The sequence below is a fragment of the Balearica regulorum genome, chromosome Z (genome assembly GCF_011004875.1).
Source record: "Balearica regulorum gibbericeps isolate bBalReg1 chromosome Z, bBalReg1.pri, whole genome shotgun sequence".
Taxonomy (NCBI): Eukaryota; Metazoa; Chordata; class Aves; order Gruiformes; family Gruidae; genus Balearica; species Balearica regulorum.
The window spans coordinates 48,780,641-48,807,953 of record NC_046220.1 but is presented as its reverse complement, the minus strand read 5'-3'; the positions used below and the strand labels follow the sequence as shown (position 1 = coordinate 48,807,953).

At 41.2% G+C, this 27,313-nt stretch overlaps 1 protein-coding gene across 1 annotated transcript; it reads right to left on the bottom strand.

Annotated features, from left to right (window-relative positions):
- Positions 1-868: 868 nt before the first annotated feature.
- FXN (frataxin) lies at positions 869-13,571 on the bottom strand. Its single transcript, XM_075739250.1, has 5 exons — positions 13,204-13,571; positions 11,457-11,539; positions 10,047-10,167; positions 5,828-5,925; positions 869-2,526 (listed from the first exon to the last, which is right to left on the bottom strand). Exons 1-5 carry the CDS (start codon positions 13,330-13,332, stop codon positions 2,373-2,375), a joined length of 585 nt encoding a protein of 194 aa, XP_075595365.1. The 5' UTR covers positions 13,333-13,571; the 3' UTR covers positions 869-2,372.
- Between the last annotated feature and the right edge of the window lie 13,742 nt (positions 13,572-27,313).

The window sequence follows — 27,313 nt, the reverse complement described above, 5'->3', positions numbered from 1 at the left end:
CTTTCAGTGAAAGTTGCTCATCTTCAGATGGAGCAACTGTCTTGCAGGAAAAATGCTGTCAGTAATGTGATGGTTTGTATTGATACTAACTGTTCGCAGTATGTATCAAAGGATTTTCTTTTGGCTATTTCTTTTGGGAGAGGTGAAGCAAGAAACTATTTACATGATGTCAGGTGCTTATTCAAATAAGTTACAGAAGTAAAAAAATATTATGGAAGAGTTATTTGTCTTGGGGCAATAAGCAAAGTCTGACATGAGGCTCAGAGCTCGTCCTGTGCCTCCACTAAACGACCATGATGGCCGACAGAGCCCTTGCCTTTACTACAATTTCATGCAAGTATTAGAGCAGAAAAAATTAGTCATGTCCTATGATTCATTTTGTACACAGAGATAAAACTCATTCGAACTTGCTGATGCTCTTTATCTTCACCAGGTACATTAAATCCATTTGTTACTCAGGTACCTAAAACCAGGAAATTGTTTGCATAAATAGTAGTAGCATTATGGATGAAGTGAATATATTGTATGCAAATTACTTAAGAAAATAATTTTGGGGAAAGTCAATCAGAAAAATAATTACACAAACTATACATGATAGGCAACAGAAGAACCAGGAGGAAATATCCTTGATTCAAATATCAAGTCATTAACAGCTGTACAAATGTGTTTAAATAGCTATTTGAACTATTAGGAGATTGCGCTAAATACTATCATTTTCCATATGCTGTAAATTATTTTCAGTGTTCTAAATTCAAAACAGTAAAGAAATGTTCTATTTTTAGCTTTCCTTCGTTAAAAAAAAATCTTTTACTCTTGTACTCACATGAGTTAGTAGTCATCGCATTTACCTCATCCAGTAAAGCTGACATTTCAGATAATTGTCATATTTTTTATTTTGATTGAAAATCATGCAAAAAATGTGCACAATTAACAAAGATCTGCTTCCAGTGAAATGTTACTCTCTATTTAATGGTGGGAAATAGCAGGTAACAACAGTTATACTTTAAATGCAAATACTGGGCAACAATACTGTGTAGCTATTGTTTTTCAAAGACAAAATTAATCACATCTGTAATAATTCTAGCTGGCTAGAGAATCATGCCAAACTAACCACAAGCATCAAAGGAACCAAGAAGAAAAACAGTTTGCACTGAGTATCTTTTCATACATTGATAAAAAATTTATAAGAGCATGGTTTAACTGTTTCCTCAAGAATTAGTCAACAACTTTGTGCTTCTATTTTATAGGCAATTAAAAGCCACTGGCGGTAATAATACAACACTGCAAGTGTTTAAGTGTTCTTCTTGCAGTTCACAATTTCTTCTAAAGCTTTCTGGTTTAAAATCCCAAATATATAATTTATTGCATTCTCATTTTTTAACAGCCTGAAAAAGACAGCTTCATCAGCCTAAGTACCATACTCAATTCTAAGCAGGAAGAAGGCTAAAGTTTCTGCATCAGCGTGATACTAAGGGGAGCCTTGTTGTATCATGGTGAAAAAAGATAATCTAAGCACACTTAAGAAATGCAGCAGAGCAAAATTTGTGCAACATTTTGCTACAATGAGAAGATCTTAATTTTGCTCAACTAAAAAAACCACCCTCAATAAATTATGTATTTTTACTCTTTGAAGAACAGAAGTGAACAGAAAGAGAAATCCACAGTGACAGAATGAAGTGTTTGCAGAGATACTGCTGCGTAGCTTTAACATGACATACCAGCTTTTCCAGTTCCATAAGATGCTTACAGCTACACAGACCTCTAATAATTTAAAGTTTAGCTCAAAAAAAAATACTAATGTGAAACTAGAATTTAGTATTTGGAGAAAAGAGCAAGTGCTGCAATACTAAAACTGCTATTACATGCACTACACAAAATGAAAAGTTTCTACCTGACCTGTTTAATTTGACTGTGATGCATTACTCACTTACAATAGCCACAAATTTTAATACAATGCATTCACTGTACCACATCTTATGTCAATGCAATTCACAGGCATTTCTTGTTTTGGGTGAATGTCTCACCTAAAGAAGTTCAGCATCTGTGTGCTGGTTAGAAGTCACCAGGTGGGTCAGCCCTTAGATCCAGCCAAGACTACAGACAGTAAGAATTCATGACTTACTTCTGCAGTAAGAAAGAAGTGCAGTGACAGGAAGGGTAACCTCAACCACCTGTACTACGTGGACTCAGATTCAAGCAGTGACACAGAAACCCAAAGACAGAGCGCTAGAGAAAAATATATTATTTTCTTTTTTGTTGCACAACACAGTGATGCCAAGAAAAACAACAGAATTAAGCTCAGGTACTTCAGAAACCAAGGAAGGGCTTGGCTTGTGGTTAAAGTCCTTAAACTTCCATGAGGTAGAATATCATCAAGTATCTTCTTTTCCAGAATATATTAAGCAGGACAAATCCAATTTAGTTTTTAACGCTGTTGAAAATTCTTTTGCTAGTAGTTCATGAAGGGATACTCTGTCATGAGAATATACCCAATTCCGTCCAGTCCAGTCATAGCGCTTGGGCCCACTAGAAAACAAAACACACACTCTGTAAGTACAGATTATTCATGGCGAGCTGCTGGAAGCCTGTATTTATAATGTACCCCAAAGAGTGCTCAGGAAAAGGAACAGACAGTGTGGAGAAGGACTGGTGGGTAGTCAGGGGAAGTGGAGCAGAAAAGGCCAGATCTGCCAGGAACTGCTGAGCCTTCCAAGAGATAGATCTGAAAGATGGCAAGACATATCAATCACTTCCAGCAGACACAAGCTCCTTCCCTTCTTGCTTTTGGCACTGATTTCCCCAGTTTTTTCCCTTACCCCCTTCTTTGGTCACCCATGTAATTTTCTTGCACACAAATATTACAAGGGATATTTGTGTAACACTGAATTAATGCTTTTGATTAGTTCTTCCAGCAGTCATGTGCTGATATTCTAAGCACAGTAGAACACAGATCACCATTCTCTCTTTTTAGATGCAACAGAACTTAGCTGGGGAAACCAAATATATTGGCATGTGGGAGATTTATATTCAAAATGCTGTTTTCCTCTGTGCTATCATATGATTCTTGCCTTGATTTTTCAGACCTACATTAAGTATCAATACAGAAACTTGAACACTTTGGTTCCATCACAGACCTTTCTATCCACCCAATTCTCCACATCTGAAACAGGAGAATGACTGAAAGGCACCTTGCTACTGCTAACATTAGCTAGAGAAACTAAGAAAAAAGAAAGGAATGCAACAGTTGTTTGGCACACAAACCATCAGTCTTATCCTTGAACTCGTAGGACAAAATGCCTTGGAACTCAGACAATCCATGTACAAAGTCTGCTAGAAAACAGACTGTCCTGTATATACACAAGAACAATATGCAGGTTCTCTACAAACATAAACACTAATCTGAACCTTGAATATCCTGAATTACTCGCAATATTCAGGTGAAGAACTTTCCAACCACTAACCAAACTATGAGCAGTCACAAATGCAATCACAAATCAAAGTCACTTCTACTGAAATCTCACTTCCTGTACGTGAACTGGTAACTATTTTGAATTGAGATTAAGTGCTCCTGTTACTTTACCGGAGTCACTTCTTTGTCTTTGCAGCACAAGCTTATGTTTACATTGTCCTGCACCTAGACAATGACAGAATGGGATGAAGCCATTCATGAAAATCAGGCTAGGACAAGCCATTTAATCAACAAGGACAAACAAAAGAGATGTGTAAGTTATTTGAACTGGTTTTAAATGTTACATAGTAAATATCAGTGACACAGTTAGCATATGAAACACCTCCATAGTTCTCAATCTCCAAAATGCTGTACAAATGTCATTTTTTTTTCATTTAAGTTAATAATTTAAGCAAGGATCTTGTGAATTCTATACAATGCCTACAAAGTTAAATATAGACTAAGTATATTTCTCATAGGGAATCTGCATACATTTTTAAACAGTAAAAGAGAAGAATTAAAATATCATATTAAGGTATTATTAAAAGATGCTGTGTAAGGTGGAAAACTCTTTTCAGTCAAAGGAGCTACAGGAAATTACTGCAATCACACTGCTGGCAGGTTGCACCCACACCCTCACCCTCTTTTTTAAAATTGTCAGCTAATTAAAGCTTTACAAACACAAGCTTAAGTTCACTTCAGTGTACAGATGCAAGATAGCAAAAAGAAGGTAAAAAAAATTCAGAAAATGTCTGTCTTGAATCTTAAGAATTTGTCTCCCTCACGTTATGTTCTTAAAGATTCAAGATTCTACATTTACTGTACGAATTTCTCAAGTATAACATTCAATGTAAGTCCTGGCAGTAATATTTGTTTCTTTCACTTCCTAGTATATTGCACTTAAGTATAACACTCCAGATCATACGGTATTCGCTGGAGTAGCATCATATTTCAGGAAATACCACTGTTTACGATAATGCCAGTAAAGGAAGCACAAAACATAGTGTTTGTAGGTGAATAATTTTTCGTCACAGGTGATGACAAATACCATCAGATAATTTTCAAGTTCATCTCATTCCTTGTGTTTATTCACTACCGGAACAATAAAAAAAAAAAAATTCAATATTCTGGAGCATGTATGTCTTAGCTTAACTAGAGTTGGCTCCAAACAGATTCTCTGAATTTTAGTTCTCATAAATAGATGAAACCTTTGTGTCAGTGACACACACAAAAAATTTATAGTCATCTTAAGCAGAATCAAATTTTGGAAATTATGCTTGTTGAAAACATATAGAATAAATAAATACTGACACACAGCCTGCATCTGTCTAAACAAAAAGGTTGATTAGCTCACTAAGCCTGTGCCTTAGCAAGTCATGTACCTGTTCAGGGAATTATTTAATTAATAAAAGGATTCTGGGATAGGAGAGAAGTTAGTAGAAAAGAAGTACTAACCTAGTATTCTGTGCACCAGCCAGTACAGAAGTACACTAAAGCAAAGTTAGAATTTTCTTTCGGTAAATTTTATGTCTTAAAATCTTAAATTCAATTTTGCTTCCCCCTACTGACATAAACCCTACTACAGAATTCTACTACTGCAAAACCATTCCCGGTTTTGCAATCAATACACTTTTTTTCTGAACAACATTCAAGAGGTATGCCTGCATAGTTACTGGGAGTGCTCATACTTTCCAGCTATCTGGTTCCTTCACTAGTAACCCTGACCAACTCCCTCAGTTCTTTCCTGAGGACAGTGGCAGAGAATACAATTTTTTGGGGGGGAGACAGTTACAATAGTTTCCCACTTATCTGGCTGCCCTCCCTGCTGAAACCAACCAGAAAACCTGGAATGGATCAAAACACAGCAATAGAGAGGGCAGAAGGAAGAGCTAGCCAAGGCTCTGGGTAAAGTGCAGATGCTTGACAAAAACAACCAGTGGGACAGCACATAAACATACAAAGCAGGAAATCCCACAAGCTTAAAGGGGAAGGAGCCACCCTGTTTAAATACAAAGAGAGGTTTAGATCATGGTGGTTGTTTTTTTTTAATCATGCCTGTTTATTTTTTCTATGGGTAGGCTATATTCCTGTAGACAGTGGTTTTGGACCAGAACAGTGTAGGAAAATTCTCTATTACACATTTCCTGGATTAATTTAGGTATGTCAGTATATTGCACTGTGCCTCAAACTTCTACAACAAATTATTATAGAACACTTATCATATCATGTTTTGAGAATATACTAAGTAAAACAGTTGCTTAGGAAAAGGATATTACATGACCATGTAATATGTGTAATATGTGTCGTGCTATAAAAAAAGGGGAAGTACACTTCCACCCAGACTGCAGACATTACATAACTAACTTACACATAACTTACCTAGTGGGTGAGGACAGCCAAATCTGCCGGTTTGGTGTCTGCTTATTGATTACATATGTTCCCATGTCTCCACCTAATTTAACTGTTAGAACTCCACTCTTAAAACACAAAGAAAATGAGAAATTATAAATTTGCATCCTGTTACTTGACAAGAATTACATCATCTGCAGTAGATAAACAGAAACTTACATATCTGTATAACATTTCCAACTATTTCCCAAACAATAATAGCTTGGAAGAATGATCATTAGGTATCAAAAACTTGTGGTAATATCTAGGACAAGCTGCATATCTTTGAGTCTGATCTAGACTTTAAACCTTCTGGTCAGAGTTTGATTTAGTGTGTTTGCACCATTCACAATGGCACTACTTAAATAATACTCTCGAGCTTTGACCTATCATCTTGAAATGACGGCTAATTCATTTTGCAATGATTAAAACATCATCCAATAACAACTTTTTCTATTCATGAACAATGCAGAACTGGTGTGGGTCAAAGTGAAGAAGCTTTATTTGTCATTGCTAGATTCCTGAGCCATGCAATTTTACCTAACTTTTCTTAAGTAACTGTAACAGTTTCCCAGTGAATAAACATGATTCTTTCTCCAATAATTCTGATAAAGTGCCTGTATCTTGAATCATACCTCAAAAATGTTCCACATCTAAACTTCATGAGGTCTGGTTTATTTTAGTTATGCCAGCTTTAGACCATTATCATAGTGAGCATTTATTTTCTCTTACTCACATTTCTTACTGACAACATGATTCACTTTTCTCTGATGTCTTCATAAGTGCATTTAAAAAGCATACCTAACTGTGACAAAAATATTTCTGTCCTAACTTTAAGAGTAAAACATCACCACTACTTGGACTAGAGTTAACCTACAGATAATATGAATTATGCTAATTAAAAAGGGTATCTCTACAGAATACAGTTTGATGATTCAGGTAATAGGTTGGTCATATTTAATCCAGTTTCATAGAATCATAGAATGGTTTGGGTTGGAAGACACCTTAAAGATCATCTAGTTCCAAGCCCCCTGCTGTGGGCAGGGACACCCTCAACTAGACCACGTTGCCCAAAGCCTCACCAAAGCACTCACTCTCAAATACTTCATGTCCTATTGCACAATAAAGGTTCTTTAAGGGACTCATACTTTTCTTGCTTTAGTCAGAAGACACTACGAGAATTACCAGCATTGCTAGGGCTATTTACTATGTATAAATACTTACTGTGGGGAAAAAAAATACCCTTTCATTTACAAGTACCTACTGCCTGCAAATTTACTCTGTAGCACAGGCAGCAGCTTGGAGCTTCCTTCCCCTACAAAGTATCTCAATGTTACTGGTTTCTGACTTATCTCAAGGATCAACAGCATTGAAATAGTACTCTCAAGGTCTGATTTTTTTTAACCTTAGTTTCCATGCTGGTTCTGTGCTTGATAAGGGATTTATATCTGTGACCAATAAAATAAAAATAAAAGGCTCCTCTGGTTAATATTGCCATCAGGTTGTCCTGCCAGCTATGTTAATTGGATATTGGTTTAGTGCAAACCAGAACAAGCTAGTTCTCTAGTTGTCAGAATTCAAACTTTCTGTATCTCTATCTCTCAGGGGTCTTAGATCTGTAGAGATACAGCAGAGTAAGAGCAGGTTGGGGGATTAGGCCGGAATAGCAATATAAAGGTTTCACTATTCTTCTATGTGGTCTTTAGTGCCATATTACGTGTTCTGCATGATGTTATGTTGTATGCTACAGAGACACTATAAGTAAATAGGTTTCTGAAGAGTTAACAAAAATTTTGTACTATTGCTTACATAGTGTCAGCTGTTGGAGTGTTGTTGCTCTGCACTGCAAATTAAAAGTAAACTTCTAATGCTGTGTTTAAAACATTTTGCCATACATTTTGCAATACTTTTGAAATACTAGAAAATATAACTTGAGTTTTTAAGGAATTAAAATATAAGATATTTTTACCGTATTTTAAGGAATGTTACTGTATGTGTTTTGTACTACTGGATGAATGTTTGTTAGCTCCTGGTAACAAAAATATTCTTCGAAAGAGATTTTTTTTCCCTGGACATGAAGATATAAATTACATGAAGAAATCAAGTTCTGAACAATTCATAGGCGTAACAGACCTTTATCACGTTCGCCACCTTGTGGCTTACTATCGCACTAGCCTTGTTTCTTTGCAATTAACTTTGGCAAACTTGGGACTATTTAACCTTTCACTCTTAACAGAAATGACAACATATTATTATGTCACCATACCGTCTATGTAACGAAGGAGTACTGGTAAAAAATTAAGATGGATGCAAAAATAACTCCTTTTGAGCCTCACAGTGAGTCAAACACAATCCACTCTACAGTGGCTGGAGATAAAATTCCAACATAAGATGACTTATCACCTGCACATAATAAGAATACTAAAGAAGTAAATTATAATCTTTTTTGCTAATTTTTGTCCTAAGCTCTTTAAATCAGCCTAATAGGCACTGATATGCTAAAACATATTCAATAATAATAGTTAAACAATTCTTTGCTTTTCACCAGAAAAGCAATTAGCTATAACATTAACTACATAATTAAAGCCTTAAACAGTATTTGTTAAGGGCAACAACAGAATCCTACTAACAAGATGTTATTTTCTATCCTAGCTATAAGGAATAAAAAATGAACATTATGATGACAAAGTTATAGAGAAATGAGTCCAAAAACTACAGGTGGTAGTTTTGGGGTTTTTTTGTTGTTGTTTTCACAGTGCAACCCAAAGCATCTATGTCCATGAGCATAAAACCTTAACTGAACGGGCTAGTAGAAAGCAACTTCCTTCTGGTAAGACATGAAGAGGGAGCAGCAGTTATGTGACCTCAGGAAAACACAGTAGTGAAAGACCTGTGTTGTAGACAGCAGTATAGGGAGAAACCGTGCTCTCCTCTATGTCATGTAGTGGGCTGTAATACACAAATCACTTCAGGAATTGTATATAGAATTGTGCTGGTTTTGACTCGGATAGAGTTGATTTTCTTCCTAGCAGCTGGTGCTGTGCTGTGTTTTGGATTTAGGATGAGAATAATGTTGATAACACACTGATGTTTTAGTTGTTGCCAAGCAGTCAAAGACTTTTCAACTTCTCATACTGCCCTGCCAATGAGAAGGTGAGGACTGCCCAAGAAGCTGGGAGGGGACACAGCCAAGGCAGCTGACCCTAACTGGCCAACTGGATATTCCATACTGTATGACGCCATGCTCTGTACATAGCTGGGTGGTGGGCCGGGAGGTGGAGCAGCTTGGAGTCTTGCTGAGCATTGACTTCAGGTGGTGAGAAATTGTGCTGTTTATTATTATCATCACAATCTTCCTTTTCTGTCCTATCAAACTGTCTCTACCTCAACCCATGAGTTTGTTGTTTTGTTTTCCTTTTTTGATTCTGTCCCGCATCCTGCCAGGAGGAGTGTGTATGAGCAAACGGCTGTGTGGTTGTTTTAGCTGTGGGCTGGGTCAAATCATGACAAAAACTAGTAAATTTCCAATACAAATAGAATGGACATTTTTAATCTGAATCTGTCACCCCTATACAAGAAGTTGAGTGGCTGACCTATTAAAGGCTCCAATTATCAGGCTGGCAGCAACCCAATGCCTCCCGTGACAGTACCCTTCTCCCAGTGTATGCTCTGGTCTCACTTTCGCAATCACCTATCCAAACATTGCATCCTCTTGTTGCTTCTTTCCACCACAGGCTGTCATCACTAAAGCCAGGACAAACATTATCTGGTCAAGACAAATACTGCTTCTCAGTATTCAGGGCAATCAAAGAAACTGCTCTACCAGTTACATATGATGTACATGTACTATGCCACGTAGGTCTGTCCTAGTATTCACTGGAAGGGAAGTGACTACTGATGTCAGAGGTCTGTGTGTTTAGAAAAACTTATAGACCACTGTGAAATTAGAAACCAGCTTCTGTCTCCTCTTGTGCTCATTTATTATTCTGTATTATGTCTTTCTCTATACAGTAAACATTTTAAGTCATCAAATCATACAACAGCATGTGTTACTTTTTACCAGAATAATTGCTCCAGTCAGTATAAACAGGCATATTTTAACAAAAAGGCTGTAAAAACTCATTGTATCTTAAATTATTTAAAATTCTCCTCCAAAGAAAAAAAAAAAATCTACAATAATTACAGTGGTAACAGAATGTTTCAAACATACCCCTAAAGAGACATCATAATCTTCTGGGGTAAAAGGCTTATCTGTCAGGTCCTCAAAGAAATCTGCTAAGGAGTCCAGCGTTTCTTCAGCTAGTTTTTCGTAAGTGGTCTCATCTAAAGAGCTACAAATGACATACAGGCCCATAATTACGAGGAAAAACATGGAAGACAGTATTTTCCCCTATAATAAACACAGACCAAGGCCATGACCTTGGAGGAAACAGTGAGCATGTAATGATCATATAAAACAAGTAGTCATTTTTCTTAAGGTAATGTAGGTAACAATCCACCTTATAAATGGAGGTGGAATTTTAAAATTTTGGTAGTAGAGATCTTTTAACTGAGGACTATGTAGCTCTTTCCTTAGATATACTGACTCTTGTATACTAAGAGTAAATAGTTAGATTTCAAAATAAGGAATTTTCACAAAAGGACTTTGCACACAAATTACTTAGTTTTGAACTCCAGGAAGAGAGAAAAGCACCTCCTGTTCAGATGCACATTTGACTTCTCAACTGGAATTACCAATGTAGCCCGGTAATTAGACATTATTTAAAGTGTGCTTATGCACTAATAGATACAATTACCTTCTTCAAAGAGTCTCAAAGCACCCTCGTAGCCATTATGTAAGGCTTACAGCACTTGTGAGACTGCTTCTGTTATCCTCTTTAAATAAGTAGAAAGAGTTAGTGGGAACAAAGTCTAGTTCAATTTAATTAACCAAATGTAATTAAATCACATAACTTTTTCCATCCATATCAGTGTCAACTTTTAACTGAGCATTTAGGTGGGTATCTCTAGCTACAGACAATTCAGTGAAATCATTTCTGCTTTTGCTAATGGGTATGGCAATACAATTACTATGAACTATGGTGACTCAGTATCTTTCAGTTGATGATACAGAACATAATTTTTTTTTTAAAGTTTCTTGCTAGCCAGTTACTGAAATACACTCTATGCCATTTACGTGAGAGATACCACAGAAATACCTAGGGGTGTGGAGAATGGAAAGTGCTATGATTAGGCAGGATTCATGTACTGTTTCAGGGTGCAGTTCAGGTACTTAACCGTAAGAGCTGTTTTAGACATCTGCACAATCCTTCATTGGACCTCCAAGTGCTGCATCAGAAGGGGAGAAGTCTCTGACAGGTACTGCGTCACATCCTCTCAGTGCAAGCAGAAATTTTATGTACCCTGACATATGTGAAATGGTGCTAGACACCTATGTTTAGGTATATGAATTATTTCCTAAGTGACTTCCCAAATTCACTCAAAATGCTTTTTTACTAAAACTGCACTCTTCCTTTACATCATCATATCAACATTACACTAGTTTGATAGTCTTACCATGTCTAGAAATTTTAAAAGCAGAGACAATATTTTCATATGAATATCTCAAAACAAAGTTTACCTTGTGTCATTCAGAGTTCCTGCATTTCTTAAATTCATGAACTGAACAGTCTTGCTCTTCATCTCTGAAGCATATTGTAATTGCTGTTGAAAATAAGCATAAGTAAGGTTGAATTAAAAATTAAAACACGAAGAATTATAAATTATGTATCTGTCACATAAATTCAATAGATCCTTGAAGACCTTTCCACTCCCACAAGTAAAATATTCATATACTGTATCACAGAGCTAATATGGAAAGAATTATGCAGCTTTAGTCCTTGGATAATTGAGGCAATCTAGAATATCCTTGTCTTCTGAGACAAACTAAGGAAAAAAAAAAGGATTTTATTCACAGAATAGTGAACTGTGGTCTACCACTGAATTACTGAACTTCAGATGAGTATCCACTATTCAGGTGCTTCACTAACAACAACTTGTATCCCTCTGTTAGAAGCCATGAATATATTCAACTGAAATACACAGAAACCTTGAATTCTCCTTACTTACAAAAGAGCTAACATCAAACTTCACATTCCAGACCTCTTCTGTAAGACAAGCCACTTCCTTTCTAATTTCTCTTATATTTAAAAAAAAAGCTTTAAAAAACAAATAAAAATTACAGAGAAGCTGTATCAACCTGCTGGCAATATAAGACAAGGCAGCAAAATGGGCAACCCTTTTGAGGGGAAGCAATACATCAACATGGATGAAAATAAAGTTGATCCCCTAGTCTAACATACTAGCAAAAGCACTTATGCTATCCACCAAGAAAAGAAAGATAGCATGTGTGCCATTTTCTTCTTAACCTGGGCTATGAAGGTCTATATTTCTATGTGAACAGTAAGACAGCATTCCTGATTGCTTTTTGTGCACTAGCACAAGGTTTTGAAAACTGAGTTGAAAAGCAAGTGACATTTAAAAAGGAACTATGACAGCCCTTCAAGTATACAGGAGAGCAAAACACAAAACCATCTCTCTCTCTGTATGGTTTAACATCTATCCTCAGGCATTACAGTCCAAAGCCAAGACATGGACATAAACAACAGAGAACAGCAAACTCCTTGTATCATCACAATGATACAGGTTGATGAAATACACACTGATGCCTGCATGTTTTTGACTATACCCTTTAGCATCTCTTTAATACACACTTAGGACCAAAAGCTACAAGACCATAAATATGTTCAGGTGCAGGTCTGATTGAGGCTGTAACTTCCATCAGTGTGCTCATACTCAAACTGTGACTTGAGGCCGCCAACAGGGTGCTAACATACAGTTCGTATCCTCCACATAACAAACCAGTGCTAAGGGTGGCCAGCACGGATCTTCTGCGATTGGAGAAGCGCAGCAAACAAGTAAACGGCTTTGGAGCACAGCAAAGTCCCTCTCCTACAGCGCAGCACAGCTATACTTGCACGGGCTGGGAACCACGGACCCACCGGCCCAAGGCTTTGGCGCTCCTGTTCGGTGTAGGCAGCAGGCCGAGGCGCGCTCCGGCACGGACAGCTGCTACCGAGGCACCGCTCAGCCCTCGCACCGCGCTCAGCCTGGCCGCCTGCCTCAGGGCCGCTCGCACGGGGCTGGCGCGGCAGGGGAGCGGCGCAGCCCTCCCGCAGACAGAGAAGGCCCGGCGAGGGCCCCAGCTGGCCCACGGCCGGCTGAGGAAACCCCGCCAGCCGCCCTTCCCTCCACGCCTCCCAACGCCCGCCCGCAGCCTCCTCCCTCCGGCGGCGCAGGCCGCGCCTCGCCGCCCGCCTCACGCTCACCGTCCGGCCGCGGCCAGCGGCAGCTGTCCCCGCCAGCGGGGCGCCCCCAGGACCTCCGCTCTGCCGCCGCGCCGCTGCCACCGCCCGCCGAGCGGCGCGCACCGCAGCGGCCGCCCCCGGCCTCCACATGTAGCCGCTGCCCGCTACCGAAGCGGCCGGGGAGGAGCCAGCCCGCCGCGGCGGCGGCGAACAAGAGGCGGCGCGGCCGCTACCGCCCTCTGTCGGCGCTGGGGAGAGCAATACCGGCCCGGGCCGGACCGGACCAGACCGCCTCGGGGCTGGCCTCGGCCAGTCCTCAGTACGAGGGAGCTGGGCGGCCGCTGGCGAAGCCTATGCTAGGCGCCCAGCAGGCCTGTCAAATTGGGGCCAGAGTGCCGTTCCCGGGGGCAGGCAGGGCGCGGAGCAGCCCCGCCCTCCCCCCTCCGGTGGGCGGCAGAGTGCTTTCCCCTTTCCGGCCGGAGGCGGAGCGCTCAGGCGGGTCCTGTCCTTCCCGGGCCTTGGCGGGTCAGGGAGCTGGCGAGGTGTTTCCGAGGGGCACCACACGTGCGGACAGGCTGTGGGGCACCGGCCCCCGCCGCTCGCTGGGCCCTGCACCCTGCGCTTGTGTAAGTGTGTCCGGTAAGGTGTCCCGAGAGCGGGCGTCCGTAGCCGCCGGCAGGGCGGGCGGCGGACACAAGCGGATGGCCCAGAAGGCGGCGTGGCGGCGGTGTCGTGCAGCCGTGTGCGGGCGCCTGAAGGAGAAGAACAGAGTACTACTTCACTCCCCGCCTCAGTCCCTGCCGACTGCAGCCGCAGTACAGCCGGAGTAAATTAAATCCAAATGTTTTGCTGCTGAGACAACAAAGCTGCATTGGAGTCGAGTACGGTCTTCCCGACGTGCCTTTTCCAGGACGTGGTACTTTCCCCGTCAGGCCAGTAGAGGGAGGGTGTCCTTCTCCCAGCACACGCACCCTTCCACGCACACGCCGTGCGGCAAGGCTGTACTAGTGCTGGGTCCTGGTGCACTGTTCAGACTTCTCTGCTTACTTGTGAGCACTCGGGGATCTCGGATGTGACTGGTATCATAAAGAGAAGTAGCTGAGACAGTGACGTGGTAACAGGACTGCTCCTGCTGTGCAGCTTCACCTCAGATACTACTATCGGACCAGGGAGTAATTGCTCATGGGTGAATCTCTGCAGGTATCTGTTTAGGCAAAGCTGTCTTGCTGGGTAAATTTACAGGGAGCTGGAGCCTGAAAAGGACAGAAATTACAAGCTACAGTACCCACCTCCTTTCACTGCTTAAAAAAGTGGCCAAGCAGGGCAAGAGAAAGATGTTGTTTGCTTCTACCTTGCAAGAACTAGCAGTTGTAATACACAGGCGTTTTCCACACACCACAAGTGCTGACAGCAGTTTAATTTCAGCAGCCTGAGCTACAAAGCAAAACACTTTTAAATTGAAAGTGTATTGCAATCCTAAACTGCATGGTAAGAATCCAGTTCCTGTAGTGGTGCTGTTCAACAGTTTCTGTCCGCCTCTTTGTGTAGTGGTTTTGGCTGGGATAGAGTTAATTTTCTTCACAGTAGCTAGTATGAGGCTATGTTTTGGATTTGTGCTGGAAACAGTGTTGATAACACAGGGATGTTTTCGTTACTGCTGAGCAGTGCTTACACAGAGCCAAGGCCTTTTCTGCTTCTCACACCACCCTGCCAGCTAGTAGGCTGGGGGTGCATAAGGAGCTGGGAGCGGACACAGCTGGGACAGCTGACCCCAACTGACCAAAGGGATACTCTATACCATATTACATCATGCTCAGCATATAAAACTAGGGGAAGAAGAAGGAAGGTGGGGACGTTTAGAGTCACGGCATTTGTCTTCCCAAGTAGCCATTGCACGTGATGGAGCCCTGCTGTCCTGGAGGTGGCGGAACACCTGCCTGCCCATGGGAAGCACACATGTGGCTTTTGCTTTACCCTTTAAACTGTCCTTACCTCAACCCATGAGTTTTCTCACTTCTACTGTTTCGATTCTCTCCCGCATCCCACTATGGGGGGAGTGAGCGAGCAGCTGCATGGGGCTCAGCTGCTGGCTGGGGCTAGACCACAACAGTCCTTTTTGGTGCCCAATATGGGGCTCAAAGGGTTCAAGATAACGACAGCTGTGATTGAAATGTGCTAGATTGAATTTATAGCTGTTATTGCTGTTTAGCTATCAGTCAGCAGGCTCCTGTGCTTGCCATGGGACTGGCTTGCCTCACTGTAGAGTCTAGTGCTCGTTAGTGGCTGCTTTCTGCCTTTGCTGCTCACTGTACTGCTGTGGTGCTTATTGCCTTACTGTGCTGTGCCTGGAACGTTTTGATAACAGCAATGGTGATGTGCCTGGGACTGGCACATGGCCAGGGCATCACTGCTGTTTCTGTGCTGCTGTACTGGACAGGCTGGAACTACTGTGTACACTCGAGCTGAAGGGACGGTGACCTGGGCATGAGTCCACGTTGGAGCAGGACACTCTGAAGCATCTGTGGCTGTGGATAAGCGCATGTGAAAGCAGGTACATTTTGAAGCCTCTGTGGTTGTGGTTATGTATGTGCCACAGCAGGTATGCCTCTGAAGGGATTGTAGCCCAAGGATAAGTCCACGCTGCAGAAGGTACACCTTGAAGCATCAGGAGCTGTGCATGACGTCATGCTGGAGTACCTCAAAGCGTGTGGCCATGGATAAACCCATGACAGAGCAGGTGCACCCCTGGAGGGACGGCAGCCATGGCTAAGGCCATGTTGGAGCAGGTTTACTTCTAAAGGGACTGTGGCTGTGGGCAAGACCACACTGGAGCATGTGTATCTCTGAAGGCATTGTGGTCCATGGAGAAGGCCACGCTGGAACAGGTGCACCTCAAAACGACTGTGGCTGTGGATAAGTGTATGCCACAGCAGGTATACCACTGGAGAGTCTCTGGTTCATAGATAAGGCTCCACTGGGAGCAGGTACAGCCCTGAGAGATTGCAGTCTGTGGATAAGTCCAAGGTGGAGCAGGGGCAAGGGGAGGAGTTCATTGCAATGTTAAACCTGATGCTCTGGTCCAAAGGGACCAGGGTAGAGACTGTAATGGAAATACCTTTATATTGTTGTAATCCAGGATTTGAGTTGCATCTGATAGGAATTATTATAGCAGGAACCACCCGAACCAATGGAGGACAAGCCTTACAAGAAGCAGTGCAAGTGCAGCAGTGACCCGACCGTAGCTGGCTTTGGTGCGCAGTAACTCCACACAACACACAACCTCTCCTGTCCTGAGTGACCGCCGTAACAGATGGAGCCCAACGTCATGGACTAAATGAACTCAATGGACATTTTGTGGACATTTATGGACATTTTACAGACATTTCACAGGGGTGGTTCATAGACTAAGGGAATGATATCTGTGGATTATATGAAAGGATGGGAAGGGTGGTGGTGGGTAACGAGGTTGTATTGGATAGTGTGAGACCCGAGCACGGCATAAATGATGTGGAACAAGGGGTGGAGAATGGGCTGGTTTTGGCTGGGATAGAGTTCATTTTCTTCGTAGTACCCAGTATGAGGCTATGTTTTGGATTTGTGCTGGAAACAGTGTTGGTAACACAGGGATGTTTTCATTACTGCTGAGCAGTGCTTACACAGAGCCAAGGCCTTTTCTGCTTCTCACCCCACCTCACCAGCGAGTAGGCTGGGGGTGCATAAGGAGCTGGGAGCGGACACAGCTGGGACAGCTGACCCCAACTGACCAACGGGATATTCTATACCATATGATGTCATGCTCAGCATGTAAAGCCAGGGGAAGAAGAAGGCAGGGGCGAACATTCGGAGTAATGGCATTTGTCTCCCCACATAACTATTACATGTGATGGAGCCCTGCTGTCCTGGAGATGGCTGAACATCTGCCTGCCGATGAGAAGTGGTGAAGGAATTCCTTGTCTTGCTCTGCTTGTGTGCGTAGCTTTTGCTTTACCCATTAAACTGTCCTTACCGCAAGCCATGTGTTTTCTGACTTTTACTATTCCAACTCTCTTCCCCCATCCCGCTGTGGGGGGAGTGAGAGACCGGCTGTACAGGGCTTAGCTGCTGGCTGGGGTTAAACCATGATGCTCTGGCAAATTTTCAAAGTACGTATCTACAGCTTTTCCAGACCTAAGCAATAACAGAGAGGGATTCCCCTTTCTTGACAATTTAGGACAAGAACTGTAGGACATGCTGGCACTACAAAGAGGGAGAAATGGGACAAGGACCAGGGCTAGTATCTTGGGTTCAAACTTTACAACAGGCTGGTTGGATAATGGATTCACAACCCCAAACTGGAGTAGCTGCAACTCACTCAAAACAACTGTTCAGATTTTAATTTCTGTTAACTGCAATTCCAGTTAACTGCACTGATGTGAGTAGCTAATATGGACCACTTGAGATGACAAGCATCAGTCTGACCCGGAGCTATTTTGGCTGTGTGAATACCTGAGTCCTCGGAAAGGTACATTATTACAGAATACGGCATTCACTAAGGGACCCATTCTAGACAGTATTTTCTGTGACAGCAAGTATTCTGATCCATTACGGCCTGTAGGTAAAATGTTACCCTGAGCCAGTAAAGGGAAAATAAAGCACATCATTTATCACACCTGACATATGTTTGATAGAACTTCTGATGGTGTGCTTCAAAAAGCAATGAAGAAAGAGAAGGGAATTTATGTAAGCGACTGGCCAAGTTCCTACTTAGTTATTTAAATGCTGGTGATGCTGTATTATTAATGATACAGGAAGATGTCAAGAGTCTCATCTAGACATCTTTTATTGTTACTTAATCTGAAAAAATAAAACAGGCTTACCAGGGAAATGAGAGATAAGAAATAATTCTGATGAAAAAGTTTCTTAAAAAAACATTTTCTCTGGGAACACAAGTTTCCTTTTAGATCCTTCCCTAGGACAGGACTGAAAGATGCAACAGTTGCAAGTAAAATCATAAATATGTAAAGCATACAAGTATTAAGAAGCTTACCACTGGTTACTGTGTGATGCATTTTTACATTTCTAAAACTCACTCAAGCAAGCAGCTGGCATCTTGCAATGCTTTAGGGAATAAGCTGTCAAGTTTCTCACCAAGATTTGTATTATTTTCTTTCTTTAAGCTGAAATTATTTTCCACCACATAGGGGGCAAAAGCCCAGACAATTCAAGTTGGTTGTGCAAATGTCAGCTGAAGCTTTGACATCTGTGGTAATTGAGTTCTCTGTACCAAACCATATTATCTAGCTTAGTCATCCTCTTGTCTCTTTCCAGCAGTCCTGTGTGTTTGTTACCAGACCGTGTAGGGGTTTGTGTTCTTACTGCATTTTGTGAGGGAAGTTTTTCTACATCAAGCAGATGATAGCAAGTATCTTTTAGTTCCTTGAAGACCAACTCACATTCTTAACACTTCTGAAAGAAACTAGTTGTTTTTGCAGCTATAATGGTCTACGTACTGAGATAAAGCCCATATGGAGAAATAGCCTTTATCAGACCACAGAATACATTAGTAAAGCAAACAATTCGGTTTTTATACCTTGTTGGGGAGAGCAGAAAGCAGCTGGAAGAATGGAGGAATGCCTGTTCTTTTACATAGCATTTGATCTAGTAAAAGATGGTGCTTGTTTGCATACTTTGCCATCCCTATAATAAAAGCATCAGAAGATATTTTCTGGTATTATCCAGATAGTTCCACAGTGATTTTTCTCTAATCGTTCAAGGTCATATGCAACTCTCAATAGGAAATGTTTATCTCTTGTTTCTAAGTTAACAACAAATCAATGAATTAGTGTAGATTAAATATTTTCTCTGATATTAGCAATCTCACTTAAGAAATCTTTTAAAAAAATGTCAACAATGTTCATTTAATGAACTTCACAGGATCCTACTGCCAGCGCGGATCTTTCACAGAATTTCAAAAGGGCCTGAGTTAGGGGTTAGCAATTTTAACAATGATTTCTTCATGTTTTTCATCTTGATCCTCATCCCTAAGGTTAATGTTGTTCATGCCACAGTACTTTAGTGTCAGTATCTTTTTTAGGCTCGTGTAAAATAACTGCAAAACAGTTCCAGATGCAAAATTGCTGCAGGGTCAGGCCCCGCATCTTCAGTCTGGCATGAGCCGATATCTTTCTTGTTGCAAGCAGATGCATGAGCCACTGGAAATGGGTCAGTACATGGCTTCTATGAAGAATAGGTGAGTGCGCTACTGATTACTCTTATTGTTAAACAAAAATTCTACCAGACGTGAGTTACCCTAGGTATGCTTTATTGCAGCGCTGGATGCACGGGGGAAATAGCTCCACCAAACGTGCATGCCAGGTGATCACCAACATACAGGTTATATAGAATCAAAATATACATATTCATTATTTTTCCGAGAAAAGGCAGTCCTATGATAATAATTTCTTGGAATCCATTTCCATATTCTCCCCCCCATCACGCATGCTCAGTGATTTGAGTTGGTGGTCCTCAGGGGTCTCTGGTGGTCGTCAGTGGTCTTGCACCCGTGTCCGCTGGATGACCCTCTTCTTGCAGGCATGCGCAGTATCCTTGCTGTGGATACACTTGTCCCTTACAACTTACTTCATAAGATTAATATTCCCGGGCCTATTGTCCGGTTGGGTAGGGACTGTACAAAGAACGTAGCAGCATTGTACATTGCCATGGTCAGTTAGCTATTACCTTGATTACAAACCCCTTTCCCACGATTATAGGCTTTAAAATAGTTCTAGGCCTTAAGCAGCTTTCTAGTTAATATAAGTTTTCTTATAGCTAAGCTTCTATATTTTTACAATTCCCTCCTTTTGTTTTCATTGCATCCCTGCAATTATTTATATCTCCAAGCTCCTTGTAATTTTGCTACTATACTAGAAAAACAGGTTATGCAACATTGAAAAATCACTATTATACATACAATCCCTATGATCACTAAGGCTGCTACAGCAAGCGCCTTTTTGAGCCACACAGATAAACCAGGAGCCCAGGAAGTCAACCACAACACAGTATCAGTAAAACCCCAAGATGTATCATCTTTTTGTACTTGTCGCATTTGAGAACTAATCTCCCAGATTTTATGTACGTCAGTCAGTAATTCCCCTGAATGATCTACAGACATGCAACACCTCACATTTAGCATTGTACAAACTCCACCTTGTGATACTAACATCACATCTAAGGCCATAAGATTTTGTAGGGTAATTTTTGAGAGTTCTGCAATTTCAATTTGCAAGGTTGTTAACCCATGAGCAGTATAATTTGCCAATTTTTCAATTTCCCCCGATATGTTTAAAATCGCTTTTTCCAGTTCACTCACCCCTAAAGATGGTATGAACCATCGGAGAAAAGAGTGAAATCCTGAGGGTTTTTCTATTAGTGGGTTATTGGTCCTTTTAACACGAGTTAAAAAGGTGCGATGCCAGATTGGAACATTTATAGTTTTAGGGAGAATTTGTAAATCCACAGTTACCAGTCCTAGAGTGCAAATTCCTCCCCAGCGTGGTGGGAGTACTTTATAAGCTTTGTCACCACATAACCAAAATAGTCCTAGTGCCTTTGGTGCCCTCCAAGCCCAGCTCAAGCGAGATTTAATATGATTAGTTGTGTTGCATTTAGTCCAATTTCCCACAAAAGTGTGATTAAGACAAAACTGCCAAGTCCAGTTCTCTGGGGGGTAACATCTCTCTACACAGAGGACGTTATGATATTCGTCTAAAGGAGGAATTCTGATGGTTAATATTTGCTCCTCATATTTAGTCGTTATAGAGGTATTTCTCCAAAACTTTTCCCAAACTGAATCCTTCGGAATTGGAATACCAATTAAATCAAACCCTCGACCTACAGATTTCGGTAAAGATGCACAAAGCCAACATTCAGTATAATTCAAATTCTTCGCAAAGGACTTCATTAAGGAAACGTGAGTGTTATTTAACCAAAAAGTTTCTTCTTCATTTCCAACTAAACTTCGTTTACTTAATCTAGATTTGGTCATTATTTTGTCAGTATTAAAAACGCCAGTTTGAAAACCCCATGGAAATTCATAATCATGTGCTACTGGAAAATTCTTAAACCCATCTTTGATAATGTAATACATTACAAAAAAGGATGGACTCGTCAGATTCAAATTGATACAACACCAATCATTGTTTTTACCCTCTGTCATTACCCATAAGTGATGGTTGACACACCAGGTTCCTGTTCCTGTTTGCGGCTCATATATATATGGGTGATATGGATACATTTTCCATGTATAACTTCTTGATGATTCCGTTCCATTCTCAGGATCTCCCATCACAAATCCAACACAAAATTCTAGAAAAACATTAGGATTAAAAAAAGGATTCCATACAATCTCAGTATTTCTACCCGCTACAATATTTTCCCCTTTTGCATTCTTAGTTCCCCAAACTTTACAAAAGGTTTGCTCCCAGAGACTAGTATTACTATATTGTATTATGGTTCCTTTTGTAATTGCATCTCGGTATCGCAGGATGAACTTTGTCCACAAGGTATCAGTCTTACTCAAGAGAAAACAAATCAGCAAATACAGCAGTGCGTTGATTTTCATTCTGTCGCGGAATCTTTAAGCACATGTGAGTGATGGATCCACGTCTCTTTTCCTTGTACCTTTACAGCATAAAAGGAGGTTAATAACACCATGTAAGGTCCTTCCCATTTGGGCTCAAATCTATTTCTCCGTTTAAAATTCTTTATCTAGACTTTATCCCCTGGTTGAATATTATCTACCTGAATTTCAGGTGTTATCCCTTGATACCAATAAGCATGATTTCATAATTGCATAAAAGAATTTTGCAAATACAATAAATATTGAGTTACCTGTTCATCTCCATCCAAAAGCCTTGTTTTTGCTGGAATATAAGTTCCAGGTACTGCTAAAATTCTCCCAAATAAAACTTCTGCTGGAGATACACCTACTGGTTGCCTTGGTGTATTTCTAATGTCCCAAAGTACTAAATTTAATGCTTCTGGCCACTTCAAGCCAGTTTGTTTACAAGTCTTAACTAATTTGTCTTTGATCGTCCTATTCATCCTTTCTACTTGTCCTGACGATTGTGGATGATAAGGTGTGTGCAATTGCATCTTGATATTTAATGAATGATAAATTTGCACTAAAATTGCGGCAGAGAAATGTGCTCCCCTGTCCGAGTCAATTATTTCAGGAACTCCATATCTAGGTATTATCTCTTTTAACAGAGCTTTAACCACTGCTTTTGAGTCATTCTTTCGAGTTGGGAAAGCCTCCACCCAGCCCGAAAGCTGATCAATGATCACAAGTAAATAAGCATATCCCATAGCCCTAGGCATCTCCGCGTAGTCAATTTGTAGTTTTTGAAAAGGATATGTTGCTGGAGGTCGCTTTCCTGCTGGTGCCTTGATTTTCAAAGAGGCATACTGTTTGCACAGTCGACACCCTTTGCAAACTCTCTTAATAGCAGCATAAATCCCTGGTGCTGCCCACAGTCTCTGTACTCTCAAAGCTATATTCTCAGGTCCACCATGGGTTTTCTCATGGTGCCATCGCGCGATTGGTATTAAATACCTTTTTGGGAGTAATGGTTTCCCCCCTAGAGTCCATTGTCCATTCTGCTGTTCAGCTCCCAGCTTCTCCCAGAGCTGTCTTTCTTCCTCAGGAAGTTCCTCATACAGCTTTTGCGTGTCTGGCAATTCCCGGTCGAGCTCTCCTTGATGGGTCAGTGTCATTGCAAAGGTGACTTGTCGGGCTGCCGCTTTTGCAGCCTGGTCCGCGAGCTCGTTCCCTTTTGCCAATTGATTCTCTTGGTTGGTGTGTGCTTTAATATATATTACTGTTAGTTCAGATGGTAATTGGATCGCCTCCAAAAGTTCTTTAATCTGTTGTCCATGGGTGATCCTTTTACCTGCTGATGTGAGAAATCCCCTTTCTTTCCACAGCATACCTGTAGCATGACAAACTCCAAACGCATACTTAGAGTCAGTATACAAATTAACCCGTATGCCGATCGCATATTGTGCAGCTTTCGTGAGGGCGACGATCTCTGCGCCTTGAGCACCTAGAGTGGGAGGCAAAGGTCCTGCTAACAATACCTTAGTTTCCGTGGTAACAGCAAACCCAGTACATTTCCATCCTTCTTCATAATAGGAGGAGCCGTCGGTAAACAAGTTCATATCTGGGTTATCCAAAGGCTGATCTCGTAGGTCGTCTCGTGGTTTGCTCGTCATTTTGATCACCTGTTCACAATCATGTTCATCCTTTTCTCCATCCGTGGGCAGTGGCATTAAGGTGGCAGGATTCAAAGTGTTACATCTTTCCAATCTTAAATTGTCAGCAAGCAAAAGTATTAGTTCATATTTATGTGCTCTTTGTGGAGAAAGTGCTTTCTCGGCATATTGTTTCAATAATATTTCAACTTCATGTGGCACACAGACTACTAGGGGATGTCCCAAGACTATGTTCCGGCTTTTTTCCACTAACTCAGCAGCAGTAGCCACAGCTCTTATGCAAAACGGAGTTCCTCTTGCTACTGAATCTAATGTGCAAGAATAATAGGCTATAGGTCTTTCATGTGGCCCTAAAGTTTGAACTAAAACTCCATTTGCTGTTCCTTTGTTTTCTATGCAATAAAGTTTAAAGGGTTTAGAATAGTCTGGAAGCCCCAAAGCTGGAGCTTGCATTAATGCTTCCTTTAATGCATGAAAGGCTTTTTCTCGTTCAGGACCCCAAGCTATTGGTTCCACTTCCTCATTTTTCGTTGCCTCATTAAGAGGTTTCGCTATTTCACTGAATCCAGGAATCCATGGCCTACAATATCCTACTCGTCCTAAAAATCCCCTTAATTGTTTCTTTGTTACTGGTCTGGGAATTTCTTGTATAGCTCTTACCCGTTCTGGATCTACTTCTCTCCTCCCTGGTTTAAGAATAAACCCCAGATACTTTACCTGTTGTTGACAGAGTTGCAGTTTGGATAGAGATGCACGGTGACCCTTTTTTGCAAGTTGGATGCACAAATATTCAGTATCCCGCGCACAATCTTCAGCCGTATGGCTTGCTAATAACAAATCATCAACATATTGAATCAAAACAGAACCCCCAGAAAATTTTAAGTCTCTTAGATCGTTTCTGAGAATTTGAGAAAAGATGGTTGGTGAACTAGTAAACCCTTGTGGCAAGCGTGTCCGAGTCAACTGTTTTCCTTGCCAAGTGAAGGCAAAAATCAATTGACTTTCTTCAGCAATAGGTATACTGAAAAATGCTCCTGTTAAATCCAAAACAGTAAAATATTGTGCCCATACAAGTATTTGGGTAAGAATTAAATTTGGGTCAGGGACAACAGGGTGTGGGGAAATTACATGCTCATTTACTGCACGGAGATCTTGAACAAATCTATATTCTGGATCCCCATCCTTATCTAATCGATGTTTACTTACTGGCAAGATTGGAGTATTATATGGACTTTGGCATTCCTTGAGTATTCCTTTTTCTAAGAAAACTGCAATCTGTTTTTGAATACTTGGGATAGCCTCATCTGCAATTGGGTACTGTTTAATTGATGGAGCTGACCCTCCTTTTGTTTTAATTATTACCGGTTCTGCAGATAACAATAATCCTATATCATCACCAGAGCTGCTCCATAGTTCCCAGGGAACTGCTTCAAGTCCTTTTGGAATTTTAAAAGCCGATTCTTCTTCTTGTGGAATTTGCACAATTTCTGCTCCCATGATTATTAACTTGATTCCAGCTGGAGCAAGGAGTATTTGAGTACCAAATTCCTGCAAAAGATCACGTCCTAGCAAAGACACAGGTGAATTTGGAGATATCACAAATCTTCCCCATACCATTTTCTCTGCATTGATAATTGGAAGTGGGGTTGAAATATATTTTATTTCTTGTCCAACAACCCCTCTTATAAGTACCTTCTCTTTAGAAATCAATGTTTGTGGGAGTGCGTAATTCAAAAGGGACAAAGTTGCTCCTGTGTCTACTAAAAATTCAACAAAAAGTCCGTTTACCTTTGCAGTAATTTGTCCATACTCATTTACCTTCACTCCTTCATTTGACATTTTCGCAGTCCTTCGGTAAGCATGGAATTCAGCTCATTAATTTTCTATTGTGAGTGAGGGCGTGGTGGATACGGTGGATTTGATCCTCGTCCAGCACTTACTGGGCGGAGTGGGCACTCTCGCTGGATATGTCCTATATTCCCACAATAAAAACACTCTAAAGTATTAGGATTAGATTGGTTAAGAGAAGAAAGAAAGGGAGCCCTTCCCCCACGTCCCCTTCCTCTTGGCGTTCCCCTTGAAATTCCTCTGCCCCTTCCTCTTGATTGATAATTCTGTGTAATTGCTGCAGCCAACAAACTAATTTCTCTCTCTTTTTCCTGTCGCTCTCGTTTTCTTTCCTGTTTATTTCTCTCGTTCTCTCTCTTTTGTTTTTCTTCATCTCTACCATCAAAAACAAATGCAGCAATACTCAGTATTTTAGTCAGGGTTTCCCCTTGCCACCCAGGCATGTGCTTTTTAAAATACTTATTTATATCAGGAGAACACTGCTCCACAAATACACTAATAGCCAATGGTTCTTGAAAATTTTCTCTAGTCATTCCCCCGTATTTCAACAAGGTAGTTTTCAATCTTATCCAATAATCGCTGGGGTGTTCATCAGGTTTTTGTCTGCATTCAAGGACCTTTGTCCAATTTGTAACTCTTTCGCCACATTGCCGTATGGCCTCCAATAATTGTCCAATGGCTGCCCGATAAGCTTGCATTCCATCGGTTGTGGCTAAATTCCAATTAGGGTCCTCAGTGGGCCAGGGATTTAATCCTTGACCCCTCTGAGCAATTTCTCGGTCCTTTTGAAAAATTTTATCTCGCTCATCCATCTGGAATAGTTCTCTTAACAAAGTTTTCATGTCACTCCAATTAGGTGTATAATCAGTGACTATTCCAGATAGCATTTGCGCACATTTTTCTACATCATCTCTTAATCTTGGCATTTTGCTTTGCCACATAATCAAATCACCTTGTTTCCAAGGTTTGTAGCGCATCACAGCAGTCACTGCAGGAACTTCAGGAGGAGCTCCTGGTCCTGCTCTGGGATTTGGGATGTAATCCAATTTCATGGGAAACATCCCTGCTTGGGGAAGGTCAGTTTCCTCGGCCTCAGGGGCAGAGGGAAGTGGGCTTACCCGTGGTTTAGATGGCTTACGTCTTTGACAAGACCAATCATACCAAATATACCAATAATCAATATTTTGACTTGCAGTATCTTCTAAAATAGTCCTTAAAAACTTTAACTTATGGGGCTTAAATGTTCCTTTGGGAGGCCAAATATCCATAGGTCCTCCCCCTCGAGATCGAGTTAGGAATGGCCATTCCTCCTGACACAACACAATCAGTCTTTTCTTTTGCAAAGTCTGTGCCCCATAAACCTTATTCCAATTTTCCAAAACCTCAGCAAGGGGCGTCCCCCTTTCAACGCTGGGTGTATTTCCCATTTACTTCTTTTCCTCTTACCAAATCTTTTAGCAAGTTTAAACACAAGAGTACTCCCAGTATTGTCTGGAAAGACCCGTGTCCAAGTCTCTTAGGTGAACTCACCTATTTTTGCCGGCAACGAGCGTTGGTCACGGGTTTGTCCAGAGAATTAACTGGTGCTCCTTCCTCTTGCGTCCTAGGGTCCCATCTGGGTCGCCATCTGTTAAAGAAAAATTCTACCAGACGTGAGTTACCCTAGGTATGCTTTATTGCAGCGCTGGATGCACGGGGGAAATAGCTCCACCAAACGTGCATGCCAGGTGATCACCAACATACAGGTTATATAGAATCAAAATATACATATTCATTATTTTTCCGAGAAAAGGCAGTCCTATGATAATAATTTCTTGGAATCCATTTCCATATTCTCCCCCCCATCACGCATGCTCAGTGATTTGAGTTGGTGGTCCTCAGGGGTCTCTGGTGGTCGTCAGTGGTCTTGCACCCGTGTCCGCTGGATGACCCTCTTCTTGCAGGCATGCGCAGTATCCTTGCTGTGGATACACTTGTCCCTTACAACTTACTTCATAAGATTAATATTCCCGGGCCTATTGTCCGGTTGGGT

What these genes read in the sequence shown, in the direction of transcription:
- FXN (XM_075739250.1), bottom strand. Translation starts at nt 13,332, where the DNA reads ATGTGGAGGCCGGGGGCGGCCGCTGCGGTGCGCGCCGCTCGGCGGGCG. An exon ending in CCGCTGGCCGCGGCCGGACG is followed by an intron (nt 11,540 to 13,203) that starts GTGAGCGTGAGG and finishes TATTTTCAACAG; the next exon opens with CAATTACAATATGCTTCAGA. An exon ending in TGGCTGTCCTCACCCACTAG is followed by an intron (nt 2,527 to 5,827) that starts GTAAGTTATGTG and finishes TTTGTTTTCTAG; the next exon opens with TGGGCCCAAGCGCTATGACT.